Consider the following 18140-nt stretch of genomic DNA (forward strand, 5'->3'; position numbering starts at 1 on the left):
GTTTTGCAGTGAAAGCAATAAAAACCTGTAGGTGTAGGCTTATGGGGTTCTGCAGAGAAGCATGAATCCTTTGGTTAGTTTTTGGCTCCTTGTCAGCATTGTTACCTCCTTTTACATTCTCCTGGTTTCAAATGTATTTCATATATATTTGTCTGTATCCAGGCTTTTCCTTGTTGCTTTTTGGTGTGGAATCCATTGCATGGCATTTCTTTCTAATTTGTGAACAGGACTGTGAAACATAATTTTTGTCAGCCAGTCAACTCTTCAGCAAGCAGCAACACACATGAAAGTAATTGTAGTGTATGGCATGTGCATTACTTTAAAAGAAGAAAAGGACTGTCTTTTTTCTAAGCCTTCTATGTTTTGCAGTGCAGGGAAGATGGCTATGAATACTTTCAGTGTTTTCCTGGGAATAAAAAGACTTCTGCTGTCTCCACCATAAAGAAAGAAGGCCCATTTTGCTGTCTTTCCCAATATGAGGCATGACTGTAGATAGATGATATGTATCTTCATTTTATGATGTATCATTTATCTCCTGGATAGAAATGATCTGGTAAGGTTTCTAGCAGCTGAGAATGAAGGGAAGAGTGGAAGGAGGGAATGATATAAAAAAAATCTATTGGGAAACAAAGCTTGCTGCAGTTCTGTCCTTATAATATGAAACTGGCTGAAGCAACCAAGATTCACATAAGAGACATGTAGAATTTGATAACAAGGATAAAGGAAAAATTAAATCATAATTCAATCTTCTGCTCTGTTACTAGCAATGTGGGACATGTTCAAGTGTGGCTGTGTTTATCTGCCTCAGCAGGATGGTTCAAAACTCCAGTGTTTGATACCAAGGCTATTGCTCTATCCTGTGGAGAAAGAGACTTCTAAAGGGCAAATTGTATAGAATTAGTCAATGAGAGCCATTATACCAGCTGTGTCCTTTCATACATCCACTTCTCTTTGGACTGCAAGTAGCTGAGTTGAGTCTATGCTAGGCACACTCGTAGTTTGAGATGTTCCAGGACTTCCCTCAGTGATTTAGCACTTCACTCACTGCTGGACTCTTTTTCATCTGTGTTACAACTACCGGGAGTTAGAGAGCTCGTGCCAAAGTGGAAAATACATTAAATTTATTCAAGACATCACAATAGCAATATACCTTTCCAGGGTATACTATTAGAACCAGATTAGGGAACAGTCTGTTCTCTATTTGACTTATTAAACCTGAGTAGAAGAGAAAAATAAATAGCATGAGAAAATCAGCAATTCTGGAGAGATTCTGAATATTATCTTATATGTAAAAATAGGGGAGGTCTCAAAACAGGGAAGCAATCTGGACAAGGTTGTGACATTACTACTTTTTTTTTTCCTTTAGTGAAAGTAGTTGCTCTGTGTTGAACTTTGCCTCAGCAAGCACCAAACAGATGGGACACTGCTGGGGACTTGAGGGATATTTTATTTCCTAGCAGTGAAGCCTGGCTGAGAGGCAGTCCTTCAGCTACCTGCACTGGGACAATTCAGTGTGCACACCTGCTTTGATGCATAGAAATTTGTTCAGCTTTCCAATGAGGCAATTCAGTTTCAAGTACTTTAAAACTGGAGAACTCATTAGAGTATCTGTGTTTTACTAAAATAGCATGTTTCATTGGCCCAATGTTTCCTGTGGAACATTGTAGGTTTCAAAGTAGAAAGATACACATAGTCCTAGAATCAATGGCCATTATCTATTTTAGCTGCTGAGTTAGGATAATCTGAAGGCTATACTGATAAGCTAGTAGGAACCTTCTGATGAGGAAGGGGTCCAGGTCACTTGTGGGATAGAGAAATCATGTGTCTGAGCAGGGATCTGAACCTTTTTCACAAGGGACTGTCTATTGTGATGGATCCTTTGTCAATTGTGGAGGTTAAAATTGTACATAAAAAGTCTTGTATCAGTTCTGGGGTGGGGTTGAGGTGGAGGATAGAAACGTGAAGGTATTTAGGCCTCAAGTATTTCCCATAGTTTAAAGGGTGTTTTTCCTTGAATTACCATGATTTTAGTTTTCTGACATATCCTTTGACTGTCAAGAACAAGGACAATAGATATAGCAGTCTTTGTTACATTTGTGAAAGGCATTATCACACAAAAAGTTTGTAGTTCAGAAGGGATTTTGGTGTGAGGAGTGCTGAAATTCATTTCTGTGTAACTATGAATCATTGCAAAAAAGGGACCTTTATTCTTCTGCAACTTCGAGTGAGCTACCACTGTGAGACACATGAAAAATTATTCAGACGTCATATCTTATTAAACTGAGCTACTTTTGTTGCTCCATTGCTCCTTATTTTTAGAGCATTTAATTCTGTAAAAGTTACAGGTAGTTATGTTCCCAGAATAATAAAAGTACCGAGAATGCACAGCCATAAAACCTCATTGTCCTCTTGTCAGGAATAAAACAAGGTAAGAGTCAGACAAAAGTCAAACCAAGTGTGTGTGGTATCCTGTTTGCTAGACATGGGCTTCATTAGGCTGCAAGAATGGGGATTCCCAAGAAAAGAAGGATTAAATGCAAGAGATATTCCCATCCTGTAAACAGATTCTCAGCTTTCAAATGACCACTTAAAAAAGTAGTAGGGCTTGTTGAGATAGGACAAGGGGTAGTAGTTTTAAAATTAGAAGAGGGTTGATTCGGACAAGTACCTAGGATTGTTTTATGATGAAGGAGGTAAAGCACTGGAACAGTTTAGCCAGAAGAGGTGGTAAATGCCCCATGCCTGGAAACATTGATGGTCAGGTGCTCTGAGCAACCTTATCTAGTTGAAGATATCCCTGCCCAATGCAGGGGGGCTGATCTAGAGGTCCTTTAAAAGTAACTTCCAACCCAAACTATTCTATGATTACAGTAGGAAAAGGAATCAGACTCAGACTGTCATGGACAACTCACCCTCCAGCTGAGAATGCAATTGCATTAGCTTATGAAATCAGATAGATGTATGCATACACACAATGTGTATGTGTAAGGATATGTTCAAAGCCTTTCCCTCAAGATTGAGCAAGTGTCTCAAAATCCTTTTCTCACTGGCTTCATTAAAGAGTAAGTAATAAGAGGGGTCCATGAAAAACAGGATCCCTGAGTCTGAGGCTTTAAAAACTATAAGTACTCTTTGAAAATTATCCTGTCAGAAAACTCCCAGTTCACCTTAGTGTTGATATTTCAATAACTATAGTGGCTGGTTCAAGAACACAGAAATCATTAGAAATAAACCCCATTGCATATGAACTGTAATCAGCAATATGAAACTAACTGTGATATGGATTTTTAAAAGAGGCTCTTGTGCTGGTCAGCAGTTAAGTTCACAGAAAATAGATTAAATGTAATGTTATATGTAATGAAAAATAACTGGGCTGAAACCTTAATTTTCAGGATCTTAATTTTTCAGTGTATGATAAGATTCAGAGTCGTTTCACTTATGTAGCTTAGTTGAATGTAAACCTTCAAGCTGACATTGACACACTAAGAGAAATCTCTTTAGTAAGATCTTGGCACTGTGGCACCTCTTACTGCTAGAAAGATCATTGAGATCTACTATCATGTATAAATTTTTTAATGTTACTAATAAAGTAATGCACGTATTTTATCCTATAACATTTGGAGGTTTATCCTTTTTATCATATCACTCTTACAGTAAACCATGAGAGAAACAGAAGTCTTAGAACTTGAGTACTTGATAAGAAATAAAAACCCCAAAATATATTTAAATGCCAGGCATTGTTACAGGATGCATGGGTGAGGCTTAGGTAGCACTTAACTGCCATAATTTGGATTTTAAAAAATGGTAAGGCTTCAAAAAGAATTTTTATGTTTAATGGAACTTTCATACACAATGCAGTTTTTAAAATGTATTGCCCATCCTATCAGGAAATATATTCATGTTTAGGAACCAAAATACTTTTGCTTTTGGATGCCACTTAATTAAATGCTTAACCCTAAAAGCCACTGCTGTACCAGTTTGTTTGGAGATCAGTCAATTTGGTTCAGGGAGAAACAAACATGTGCATTGGTGCTGTCTGCATGTGAACATGCATCTGCACAGAGGTCCTTCCATGGAAGTCTGAAAAAACTTCCTTATTAGTGTGACCATGTAATGTTTTCATTAGAAATGTTCATGCACAATATAGCTCTGCTTTCAGGCACACCACTGTCATTTTGGAGATTGATAGGAATAGAATTATTTCACTGGTGTGAGAAAAGAGTATATTATTTCCTCAAGTACTGAATTGATGTATGATTCAAATGAAGGAAGGTGTTACTCCTGTACCTTTCCTCAGCACAACAGACAGTCCTGATTGTCTTTTCAGGCTAGGTGCTGTCCCTGAAAGCGGGTTGAGCTTTTTACAGATATTCAGGAATTTTTAGTGTTTTCTTGAAGACTACATTGGGCTATGCTTCTTTTTATGGTAGTATTTGGCATAGTATTTGCATTTCTGTGCAATTATACACAGAGGTCGTTCAGAATCCATGTTTTTTTCTTACCTAAGATTGCTTTATATGAGAGAGCACAGTTTATTTGTGATCCCTAAGGAGAAAGTATCTAATGGAAAAACTTTGTAGGCTGAAAGACATTAAATTGTTTGGCTATAATAGTGCACAACAGTTTATTATATCTCTACTTTTCTGCCAAGGGCCAAGTCACCCAAGGGCACTTCATAAAAAATGATGATCTGAAGCTGACATTGCAGACAGACTTACCACCTTATCTTCAGTTTAATGTGATAGTGTTGGCCAGTGCTTAAAATCATGCCTGACAACATCACTGAATCATCTGTGAAGGCACTAAGCATGTTTTACTTCAGTATCTTTTTCAATATAACAAGGATTACTGAGAGATTTCCTACTTAACACAGAACTGTAAAGTATTTTTTGTTCATAATATGGCTAATAAAAATAATTTCCTAAGAAAAAATAACTGTTGAGCAGAACTACAATTAGTATTGGTAATATATTAGCTAAATACTTCATCAAACAAATTTCTGTCTGCTGTTCTTATGGAGTGTTTATTGGCATTTTCTTTTATAGTATTATGGAATACCAGAATTGCTTTCTTTTTGTAGGTGATAACAAAAAATAGACAGACTTGCTCTGAAATGCCAGATTTTTCCTTTCTATCTATAGAGAACTGAGGTCTTCTGTGAGATAATTTCATGGTTCCTCAATTTTCTGATTTCTTAGTTAGGACCATGACATATTAATAACTTTATTGTGTGCCAACAGAGCATTGTGATTAGAATTCAAAAATAGGATGGAAAACAAGCAAACAAACAAAAAAATCTACCCCCCAACACCATCAGGAATATTCAAGCATCGCTATGGAAAATCATTTTTTTTTTTCCAGCTTGAAACTCACAGACTATATAAAAGATTCCATTAGATTCTGCATTATGCTGCTGTCAGTTGAGCCATGCTGCACACGCTGTTGAATCACCATGTGGCATATTGGTGTAGAGGCTTCTGTCTGTTAAAATTGATGACACAAGCCTAACTCTATTGTCATTCCTGTCTTCTTGTCCAGACATACTGGTTGTTTTTCTAAAAATGTGTTTGCTGCCCATTCTTTGTTACTTTTATGAGAATGAATAATTTTCATGAATATTATGTTGTTTCTACCACCTACTCTTAAGGTTATGAATCCAACAGGAAAGAGCCATACTCAGCTACAATTAAAACCAACCAAAGCCAAGGGTCCTTTTGATGCTCTCTTTCCACCTAATACTTTTAAGATAGCTACTTTGTTTTCCTTCTTGAATTAAATCAATACAACAATGATTTTTTATATTGCTTCTTTTCTTCCCCAGATGTACATCCAGACGACAACACTGACTATCTCCATGAGTTTAAGTGCTTCTGTGTCTCTGGGCATGCTCTACATGCCCAAGGTTTATATTATCATTTTTCATCCGGAGCAGAATGTTCAAAAACGGAAGAGGAGCTTCAAGGCTGTGGTGACAGCTGCTACAATGCAAAGCAAACTGTCACAGAAAGGAAACGACAGACCAAATGGAGAAGTCAAGACTGAACTGTGTGAAAGTCTTGAAACCAACAGTAAGTCATCTGTAGACTTGGTCAAGAGTGGCAGCACATCTTAATAGATGTACGTTCACAAGAATGCACTTTCTTTTAATAATAAACTTAATTATTTTTGTTGCTTGTTCTGCATGAATCCAGAGATGTGTCACAATTCATGTACTGCTGAATGCAGGAATGTCTAGAGCTGTTTCAAAGAAATTGATTTTCACAGGAGGCTATTAGTAAAAAAAAAGCACAAGCAGATTTTGAAACACCACATCTTTTAAAAATTGTTTGTTTTAGCTAGTGCTATTTTGGTGTGTTGTACATTGCTGTGCCAGTGGTATGTCCTGACAGTTCATGAGGTGTGTTAATGGTCATCATTGTATATTCAAAACTCAAAGGCTGTTAAAAAGAAAACTGCAATGAAAACATCTAGCATTGTTTTTATTTTGCAGTCAGATATGGAAATGAAAATAATGCTTTTTACCTTTCTACCTTCATATTTGTTGGATTGTTCATTTATCACAATTCATGAGTAACACTTCCCAGCATAATCCTTCCCATCCTGGTTTTTGTTCTGGTCTCACTCATCCTGGTACAAAATCATGATAATTTGTGTGAAGCTTAATTAAAATATGTTCTGATATATCATAGATTTTTAATGGGAAAAAAATTCTTTCCCATGTCAGGAAAGTTCTTGAATCTTGCTACATCTCAAATTTGCTGTGGTACAGGAGAAAACAGAAGTTATAGCTCCCATTCCACCACATGACATACCATTTTATAAACTGGACTTCCTAATAAATATAATAATCAACTATGAGCAAAGACCTTATACCCAGTGCAGAGAAATTGAGAATTGTTTTCTTCTGAGAAAACAATGTCACATTAGATGGGCAGCAGCTGTGGCAGCTAAGCATATCAGTCATTTTACTGCAAACAACATATTTTATTTTTAATTTTTATTGCTTTTGGATGATATTGGTGTTTAAGTAGTACTGTATTGGTTAAGCACATTGAGACAAGGCAGTACCAAGTTTGCATTCAACTATTGTACTTATTTCTGAAAAATGAACCCCCTACTGAAATCTATCAGTTTGCCAGATTGAAGACTATATAAAAGCAGTCCATAACTCTACCATACTATAGCATACTATGCTTGCTGATGCATGGAGGATACTGGGTGCAAACTGTTTCACTGGAAAAACTCATGACCCTTCAAAATGTGTAAAACTGCTAGAGTGAGCTATGGGCTTATAGAGCTTCAGATTGAGACATGTAACAAAGGACAAACAGAAAGGCATAGAAATTATTTGCGGATCAAATAATAGAATTGGAAATATGAAAGACTCGGTAATTTTGCAACTCTTCAGAAAACTCAGAAGAAAAAAGGAAAAGAGACATGGATTTTGCTGAGTGTGAAAAATTATAAACTTCCAAGGAGAGGATAAAGCAGGGTTTTCACAGTGGGGTGAGAAAGAGTGTTAATAAGAAAGTCTTGGATATCTGATGTTTATCTACTGTACCTAATTAAGAAATGCTGTGAGTGATATTTCTTAAACTATGACTATGCATAATTCATAGAAACAGATGCTACTGGAAGCAAGTCTGCTTCTCAAATAGTCCAATACTGCAGGGTAATGCTTATTTACTGTGCTCTAAACATGACTTTAACAGTAACACACCTATATAATTCTGAGCTCACTAGGAGTATGTCCTGACAAGGTTTTCATCCATCATAATGCTTCATAGGCAAAAATTCAGTCAAGTCATCTGCACTCCAGAAAGCTCTCCCTATGTAATTGAGTTCTAGGCCTTAAGATGGGTTTCTCTCTTCCCTGAAATAGTTATTGTCAAAGCATTTGAAAGTTCCTGTGAATTTTAAGTGCACAATGCAGCATAAGTCCTTTTCACCTGTGTCACTTGTAACAACTTTTCAGCACCACAAAATTTCTTCTTGCAGTAACTCCATGTGAGATAGATCTTTCTTTTCAGTGATAGCATATGAAACTGATTGCAAAATATCAGTCTACTTCTAGTATACCAGAAGTGAGCAGTAATTGTTTCCCCCCTTTACCAAGCACAAACACTAGAAATGATAGCAGTGCTCATAACTAGGTGAGAAACAGGATGAGATAGTCATGTAATCCCTTTTGCTTTCCATCCAGAGACAACTCTGCTCTATCTAGTTTGTCCTGTTCCATCTAACACCCATTATTCTATGTTGTCTTCCACACGAATATGTTCATGGGTTTATTTGTGGGAATAGGTCCATATTCAGTGAAAAATAAATTGTTTCTGGGGAAAGGGACAAAAAAAAACCATCCAGGTGTTGTTACAGAAGGCAATGACAAGTACATTAAATGAATATAGGTCAGATCATAATAATCATTCTACATTGCTCTTTTATTTTCTTCTTTTTTTGTTTCAACAGCAAAGTAGCAACTGGAGCTATAAAAGAGTGTTTATTCTCAGAAATATTTTGAGACAAGTCCATTACTTTTTCTGGCCATCTAGGCTTGCCAAATGTGGTTCACGTTATTATTGTGAAATGCTAACAGTCTTAAAAAGCAGGACACCAGCTGCTGAAGCTTTCAGGTCCCCAAACATGAACTCAAGACTTATTCCACAGAGCTAAAAAGACACATTCAATATTTATAAAGTAAAAAACCACAAACACTCTTTGGAGATGAGGTTAGTTTTAATATATTTCAAACCACTGTCTACATTAAATACCTGTGTTATAATTTTTTTAAGTAATAACACTCAGAACTCAACTGGATAATTTTGGTTTCTTAATCAACTCTAGATTAATTCTATCAAAACTGTTTAATTCTCAGATACTCAACAAAGTTACAGTAATTTAACAAATTATATCAGGTGAGGTGTGTTAGCTAGTATTTTTGTATTTTGTATTGTATTCTTGCAAATGTCCTCACATAATTTAGCTTACTGAGTTGTGATAAATCTGATTATGTTACATTGCTGTGGGCTAAAAACATGCACATGTAAACTTATCACAGAACTCAACTCATACAGGACAATGTGGTAATCTAACTTAACTTGATTATGTATCTGACCCTACTTTCAGGGAAAGAGAAAAAAATAAGCTCTGATCTTTCTATCCTTTTGTTCCCAAGTGTGCAGAGTTTGCAGATGAGCATTTATCTGTTATTTATTAACTGGGAGAAAAAATCCTTCTATGCTTGAAGATCCTGGTGCCATTTCATCAGTCCTGCATTATTTTGAGTAGGAACTCAGCAGGCCAAAAGAAAAAATAGAATCCTCTCAGAAATCCAGCTGTGGGAGCATGAGAGAGTTCAGATGGGAGCAGTACATCCCATTTGAAAGATGTGAAAGATGTAAATTAGGCTATACTTGCTTCAAGTTTCCCAATACATGCAAATAAAGCTATTTCATGTTGGTGCTCTAATATTGTGATCAGCTAAGAGAAAGACTTGCTTTGTGTGCCAAAAGCAGTCCTTTCATGAATTAGCTTTTTCTAGACACAAAGTACTGGAACTACCTGTGCAAGTGAAAGTAAGAAAAATTACATTTTGAGGCTTTTGTTTGATTATTCATGCTTATAAATATATTATTAGGAAAAAGGATTATAGTAACATGTGAATTAAATAGTCTGGTTCTGTTGTGTCTTAAAAAATGGCAGATGCAGTATTAGATTTAAATTGCTCAGCAAATCTAAGAAAACATGACAAAAAACAAGTAGTAAACTTAGTTATACTAACCACTATTAATTTGCATCCATTTTAGTGATCCTTTATTTAGTTTAATCTACGATACAGAAGAGAGAAACTGTCATTGCCCAGTTTCTGTAGTCTGTTCTTCACAAATCATCAGACTGTTGGGCTGAATTTAGGAGTTTGCATGAAGAATGCTTTTCCTATCTATCTCAGCTGTTCTCACCAGACTCTATATAGAAAAAAGAAACAAATTGAAGAAAGGTATGGAAATAGAATTTGAATAATAAATTTGAATCTCTAGACCAGGAAACTTTTTTTGCCATCCTGTTATTTTCATCTTGTTGGCTGCAATCTTCACTATCATAAGCAGAACATGTCTGTAGCAGACGAAATATAAAACATATTTAGAAAGCCAAATTCCTCTTTATGCAGCGTAACATAGACCTTATTATAGAGAAATAAGAGACTCAGTCGCCTATCAGCCTGATTTTCCACGTACCCAACTGATTTAAAATTAGAGAACTAACTATGAGACCTAATGTAATCACTTTTCTCCTCCAACCATTAATTAACCTTGAGTGATATGACTTGAGTCATATTTTTATAGCATATTTTTTTATATTTCTTAATAGCAAGGATGTAAGGGCTAGAACCTGAAACAAACTTTCTTAAAATTCCTAGTTGTTCAGTTTTGCAATAGTGGAGCTGTTTAATTCTCTCAATATATTGCCTCTTTCTGAACAAGGAGTATCAGCTTTGATCAAAAGAAGACATACATGATCAGCTTACCATCAACATAAGGAGACCATAATTTTCTCCAGATAATATGTTCTGTAGGGACTATCTGCTCAGTTTCTCTAATTTGGAAAGGGTTAGGCTTTGCTCCTTTCAAGGAGCAGAAGTCTGATTTTGGATGGGCAAACCACCACTGACTGCAATGTTGTCTTCAAACAGTAGAAGAGAAAGAAAAATCCAGTCTCTAAAGTAAAACATTTTAATATGGAATTCAGACAAAATAATACCAGGCGTTGAAATTCTGTTGTGTGTATGCTGAAACCACTCATCATTTTTCCTTTCTATTGACATCTGCTTTCCAAATCTTAGAAAAAATAAATTGTCATGAACACAGAAATTGAGATCCAGTTTATATACTGCTTACATACATCCTTCAACATTCTTTATTCCATGGACATGGACCATATTGTTTGAAAATATAGCAGGACTTTGTCTGAATTCAAATGCTAAATATGATTTTTTTTCTCCTCTCTTGCTTCTAAAAATCCTGAACTTTGTTTTTTTTTGTTTGTTTTTTTTTTTTGTTTGTTTTTTTTGTTTTGTTTTTTTTTTTTGTTTTTTTGGTTGTTGTTGTTGTTGTTTGTTTTTGGTTTGTTTCTTTTTCTTTTGATTTACAGCCTCCTCTACCAAGACAACTTATGTCAGTTACAGCAATCAGGCAAACTGAGCAGGGATGAAATTCACTGGAAGATCTGCAGGACTGGATCTTGCAAACATAGACTTTACCACCACCAGAATTCAGTCTTGAAAATATCAGTAGTCTACATTCAAATCAATAGCCAGTCTCCTAAAGAACAAGAATTAAACAAAAGCAAAAGGCAAAAAGAGACAGGGGAAGGAAAAGTCCAGTTTTATAACATAGAGTGTCAAGCTTCTGAACTGTTCACTCACAAAAGGAAGCAAATCACAAATGGAAGCAAATCACAAAAGGAAAACAAATGTTAGCTTGTGAAAAAAATGCTTTGAAATAAATCATGTCTGATGTTATATTTGTAAGTACTTTTTTGTGATTGTGACAATTTCCTTTCCTGTCCTACATTGTTCAACTCGTAAAAGAAGATGAGTTTGTTTCTTGTGACGGCTGACTGAATTAAGTCCTGGGTTATGCTAAAATAAATGCAATGGTCAATGCATGCTAATTTTTATACAAAATAATTTATTTCTAATAATAAAGGAATGTTTTGCAAATGTTGAGACTTGTTTTGTTGCAGTTTTAAGCAAAAAAAGTCCTTGCACTGTTGTCTATTGTTTGTTTAGAATGTGCAGTAAAGGTGGGTGTACAAATAAAATAATAATCATGGCATCAGAAGAATGCAGTGTAAACTCTAAGCATGTGTGTGTGTGTGCGTGTATGTGTGCACCTGTGTGTGTACATACGTGCATGCCTGCCTGCATGCGTGTGTGTGTGCGTACTCTGCAGTGTGTGAATTTATTTGTTCAAAGCTTTGACTATATTTTCTAATGGAAGGATTTTTTCCCCTCTTCTTACCCTCAAAGTAAGTTCATTTTATATGTTTGTAAAGTAAAGGAGTCCTGATAGTAATTATTTTGTATGATTGTATTATATTTTTGAGTCTCCACTAATAATTTTGATCCTTTTCATTTCTGGAACTTACAGTCTGTAAGACTTTATGACAGCTAGACTGGATTAAGCTGAAAGTCTATTCAGCCTAGTATCCTGTCTCTGACAGGAGAATGTAGCAGATGCATATCTCAATAAAGGTGACTTTGAAATAACAGAAGAGAAATCAATGGAGAATTTGGAAAGCAGTAGCCTAGTGAATATATGTACTATTGCCTTATAAAACTTACAAATCAAAGAAATAAATGCCAATCTACAATCTAATCTTCTTCACATCTTCTAATTCCCGTCATTGTGTGAGGTTAGAAACAACTATGCAAAGAGAAAGAGGAAATCACATTTATATCTATTGTGTTAATGAACCCCTCCAAATAATTAAAAAAATACAGATAGTGACTGTCCCCTGTGTTACTGCACCTGTGATGGATGTTCTGTAAGACTTTTTTGCTCCATACAATTTACCTACCGTTCATCAAGTCAATGGGTCCTCACATGCAGCTCATTATTAAATGTTATGTCTCCTGACTTAGCCTGGATGGCTCCTTGTGATTTTATCCTCACAGCAGATGTATTTTTATAACATATCTTAAGGGAGCTGTGGTGAGTCCTCAATTACATGAATGAAAGTTGAAGTATCTGAAACTGAATCTCTTTCTATTAAAATGCCAGTATTTAAACCTCAGTGTATCTGGCAATTGTATGACAATGAGTGTCCATTTTCAAAGTATTTGATAAAACATAGTTTTCCCCAGAAATTGCACATCTGAAGAATTATCTGATGATTGCTTTGGTTTATATGGCATTGTGGGCTTGGTATGAGCGATATTTTGTGTGAAACTTCCTCTAGTGACTATGCCACAAGCACATCAAAGCAAAAACTATAAACTAACATGCTTACTTAAACACGTGTAGATGATGCAGATAATGCAGTGAAACCTGCAAAAAATAATAAAACAGTTTTAGTTCTATTTTGTTAGCCAATATCTCATAAAATTGAAGTTTTCTTGTGGAAATAGATTGATTAGATCAATTTTTGACAAGAAAGATTTTCATGCCTAGGATGGGTTTGCTAAAAGAGAAAGAAAATCTGTTTTATCTGAAAAGCAATATTTTGACAGTTTCTTTTCAAGAAGTCTTTGAAAAGTTTAATTTTCAATACACAATAAAAAAAGTTTCAGATACTTTGAAATATCTATACCTATTAACTTAAGCATAACCCTATGCATTTGAAAAAGCAGTACATGGGAACTGCCTTTAAAGCACATTTCGTATACACATAAACATATGTTACATATACATAAAGATTAGTATATGATATATAAATATCTTCCAGCTTCACAGTAGTCTGAAGAAAATGTTATTGTGAACAGATTTGCAAGGATCAACTATACATTTTCTTTTGGTTAAATAGTAGGTTGAAAATGGAGTGTAAATTAGTGTGTACATTTCTGTGTAATTCTCTCTGAAACATGGAGGATATTAAGGCTCTAAGTCCCACTGGCATTAATGTAAATAAACAGATAAATGAGCACACAATATGAATAACAGAACAGCACTGGTCTACAGGTTTTCCTTCAATAGGGTGGTTATGTGCAGTTTGAGAAAATGCACAGAAAACTGCACATAACCATCACTCAGATTGCACAGTCATTCAGTAGCTGAGATCTTGAAGTTTAATAACTAAACTTTGGCATAGGTATAGTAATTTTTTCCATCTATAATTATAAAATGGTTTTTTTTCTACAAAGTTAGGGTTTAGTTCTGCTCATGGAGAAGCAGGCTATTCAATTGCTATTACTGATAATTTGTGTGTGATTATGCTGAAGCAACTCCATCAGGGCGCACAACTTATTTTTACTGACAGCAGAAACGAGTCCTTAATGTTATTTTGTGACTGCAAGATAGATACAATGAGATCTGAATGACTCTATGTATCAGGTCAATGAACCAGGAATCCAACAGAACAGACAATACTTTAACTGTTCTATAGAAAGAGTAATGACCCACGGCATCTAAAATTTCCTTTTCCAGAAAGGCTCAAATAAAAATTTCCAGAAAAGGGTTTTTAACTAATAACATTACATCTCTTCCAATTAATAGATAATTTTTATTACTAAACAAGAAAAAATAAGGTGAAGCATTACTAAGAGATACAGTTTGTAAATCTATTTTATTGGAAGACAACTTATTAATTTATGCATCTACTTCAAGGCAGAATGTGAAGTCAGAAGACATAAAATTGTGTAGGGAGCAGAAGGCTTTGTTTTGAAAATGTGCATAAATGATCCAGTATATTTCACCTTCACATCAGCCATGAAATAAAATGATAGCTTGTTACGCTTTCAATTAACTTATGTGCCATGTGGCATAACAGGAAATTACATGTTCTGGTTGAATTTTGAAGAGCAAAATTCAATGTCAGAAGAGAGATACATTACTTTTCCCAGTTTTGATAGTATCTAATGTAATGGCATCTTCAGCTCTTGTGATACTGCAATTGTTTGCATCCAGAAAACACCATTTTACATGCGTGTTTCATTTGCTGTGGATTATTACCTCTTGCAGTCCAAATGGGAAAAGGTCTTTTTCTCAGCAAGAAGTCATTTCTTTCAGACTTTCTCCTGAAATTTCAGTAGCTAATAGGAGAGTAAAGTATGTATATCACTAATACTTATTCTGCTTCCTGGCAAGTAAATTATTGTTATTAATAGGTTACAGCAAATACAAAAGGGAACAGATCTTATCTGTGGACTGCATCCTATACTCTGAATATATGTATATTATATTGCCTCCTACTTAGCTTAAAATTTAGCTTCTTTCTTACCTTAAATTTACTAGTAAGATCATGAGAACTGAAACATGTTTTGGTGGAAAAATTCTGCTGCATCTGTGCGATGAAAATAAGCTGGCTGACATGAAAGACAAATTCATCTGGAAACATTTTGGTTACAATAACTTAAAGGAAATTGGAAAACTTACCAATGAATATATTAAAAGTTTTATCAGTAAATGAACTACAAATGAGGAGTGTGCTTAGCTTGTTTCAGCAGATTCTTATGAAGATTTTCAGGTTGTCTTAAAAGGTTACTGTAGAAGTCTTTGCACATTTCATATATTTTGATAACTGTAAATTCCTCTGTCACATTGAAATACTAAAATAATGGAGAACAATTTTTTTTTTTTTCATTTGACATTATAGTGTGACAGCAGGTCATTAAATACCAGGAACTTATTATTTTATGTGGTACAGCAGCAGGGAAGAGAAAACAGCATTGTCCCAAATGCTGAAACAATGCTGGAAGTACAGTAAGATGCACAGTGTCCTTAATGACAAGCTCTTGTTTGTATTGTACAAATACCTTTTGTATTGTACAAATACCTTGTCTCCTGGAAGAAGTGGAGTAATATGACATGCAGAGGAGTATGGAAATGAAAGAAAAAAAGAACAGTGACAGAGTCAAAGTACTGAAAAGTGTTGCAGGACTGTACCAGCTCCAGACACTGACCTCTGTAAAGGGCACACTCCATCCCAGAGTGGGTGTTCATCTTTCATCCACAAAACTGCAGTGAGAAAACTTGACAAAATAATGAATGGAAGCCATCAGAGTTCATGTTGGAGAAGGTAGTAAATAATGAAACAGACTCATTTTTCTTTAAAATTCAAGCAAATATTATGATGGTGCCCAAGGAATAGGCAAAACTTCTTCAAAGACCTGCAAATACAAGTATGTTAACATTTTTTTCACAAGGTGTAAGCTGTGATCAAAAGTTGCAACATCACAAATAAGACAGCACCTGTCTTTCCACCAATGAATTAGCTCATTTTCTTTTGTCAATGACTAATTCAGTGCCAGGATTTCAGAAAAACTTTGGAGATTTCCTGGTCCATCATGACCTAGTCTGAGAAGGAACCAGATGACATTTTCAAAAATAAAGGGAAAATTTCTCTGTAAAATTGATTTTTTTTTTTTTTTACTTCACTTTTAAATTTCCAGGTCACCAATATGTTGAACACTGCAAGTGCACTAACTTCCTCCTCCTCTCAGAGGAAGGAAAATATAAATTGCATGGCTGGTATCACATCCTGCTTCATGCACAGGTGTCTTTGATGTTCTTTGAATAAGTGACAAGCCAAAGTTAAACATTATTCTGAAAAAAATTCTGCAAGATTGATGTTATTAAAAAGTGCTATATACAGTGGTAGTTTGAAAGCCTTTTTTGCTTCCTGTTTACCTGATACATCATTTGCTCTGTTTCTAGAAGCCTACTGTACTCCCCAAATTGGCTGCAGTGTTTTTACTGTCTTTGTGATCACTATCACACCAATATTGAACAAGTATTACCTTTAATAAAATAAACTATATTTATTTAACTTACAAGTTTTATTTTTCCTAATCTTGCCTGAGAGTTTGATGAACTTTTCAACAGATATGGTTTGATTTATGACTGGTCAAAATCTTTCTCCAATACAGCTTCTAGTAGTTTTATTTTATTCAAATTAGAGTTTTTTTTCAAGTATTGCCTTTGGTATTATGGAAGAAGACATATCAATAGAGTAAATAAATGTCAAGAAAAGGAGCAATATGAGGAATAAGGGGGTGAAAACTGCTTGAAGAAGGTATACAACTCCAGACAACTGATTTCTTTCTTTTGAGGAACAGAATAAGCATCCACATCTAAAGACAGTTTCCATAGGCTGCAGATGGAAGTCTTCCTCAGTGGCTGTTCTCTTAGAAAATCTTATCAACTGGATTAGAATGGTATTTTCTGGAAGGCATTTTAATAAAATAAAAAAAAAGAGGGAGTGAAAATGAATGTTGGAGAGGCATAAGATTTTTTGAGAACTTGCCTGTTACAAGAAGAGTAAAAATTAAATAATTAAAATAGTAAATCAGAGATGAACCTATCAATACTTTTATTTAGCTATCAATTTTTTTACATCTCACATATTACGGGCTGTAAAGAGTACCTCAATATTACTTGTCTACTCTTTTCAAATCAGAAATCCAGTTCTACTAGGTGCATAATTCTGGGAGGATACAGAGTAGTAAATATAACTGTATCCATATATTCTGTCCAAGCTCCACATAGTTTTTCATCACAAGTGCTAAACACTTCTGAAATAAATATGTTATTTATTTCTTCATTTCTATGGTTCATACACTTACCTGAAAATACAGAAGGAGTTGCAATCATTTTGATATAGAGGTTATCATTTCCTGTGAGATCTTCCATCCTTTGTCATTGTTTGTAGTGTGACACTGAACAAGGAATGACAGAAAGATTAGTTTTATACAAAATTCAGGATATTCTTCACTGAATGACAGCTATGGAACACACAATTTGCAAGATATAATAACAATAATGTGATTATTTCAGATGCCAGACTGAGGGTACTTTATAAATAACTGTCTAAAACACTGAAAGTTGAGGATAGATGCCTGAAAGTGTGTTCCAGAGATAGTTTCAAATGTCTGGGCTTCAGAACCTGTTGTTTCACTTAAGAAAAATGAGCTATTACTTCAAGAGACAGGCCACACATAAAACTAGAAAAGTGAGAAACAACAGCACTGGCAACACCATAAACATTACAGGTGAAAGAAATGAACCACTTGTTTTTTTAGAAAGTCTGATTAACTCAGGGAATTTTATAATTATGTATATTGCTTTGCACAAAACCAGAAATGAGATAGTATAGATAATATGCTCATGAAAAATAATCACACCATGCTTTCTCCTTGTTCTACACACAGAGCAGAGCTACACATACTTAAAGTCCTATGACTTCCTCCATGTCTTTTTTCTTGAAGGAATCATGCTCATGATCCCTTTGTAATAACTTTCATTAAAATACATCATTCTTTCCTTAAAAGGAGGGACAGCTGTTTGCATGCAGACAGCCCTGTGTGCCCATTTGAGGGAGGTAGCATTGCTGATGCAGGTGCTGGCACTTTTTCCATCACTGCATCCTACTGCATCCTACCTCTTAGCACCAGGACACCTGACACAGCTCACAACCTGTGTTTG

General features: G+C 35.1%; 1 protein-coding gene across 6 annotated transcripts in view; it reads left to right on the forward strand.

Annotated features, from left to right (window-relative positions):
* GRM8 (glutamate metabotropic receptor 8) overlaps positions 1-11723 on the forward strand; it is a 315303-nt gene extending 303580 nt beyond the window's left edge. For 5 of the 6 annotated variants that reach the window (XM_036400679.2, XM_036400680.2, XM_036400683.2 and 2 more), the window contains 2 exons: positions 5822-6068; positions 11149-11723. In XM_036400679.2, the coding sequence (XP_036256572.1) occupies positions 5822-6068; positions 11149-11198 (297 nt within the window). In that variant the 3' untranslated portion in view covers positions 11199-11723. Of the gene's footprint in view, positions 1-5821; positions 6118-11148 lie in introns of all 6 variants that reach the window. The other variant, XM_036400684.2, reaches the window with a different exon arrangement.
* Positions 11724-18140: the final 6417 nt, after the last annotated feature.

The sequence above is a fragment of the Molothrus ater genome, chromosome 5, assembly GCF_012460135.2.
Source record: "Molothrus ater isolate BHLD 08-10-18 breed brown headed cowbird chromosome 5, BPBGC_Mater_1.1, whole genome shotgun sequence".
Classification (NCBI taxonomy): Eukaryota; Metazoa; Chordata; class Aves; order Passeriformes; family Icteridae; genus Molothrus; species Molothrus ater.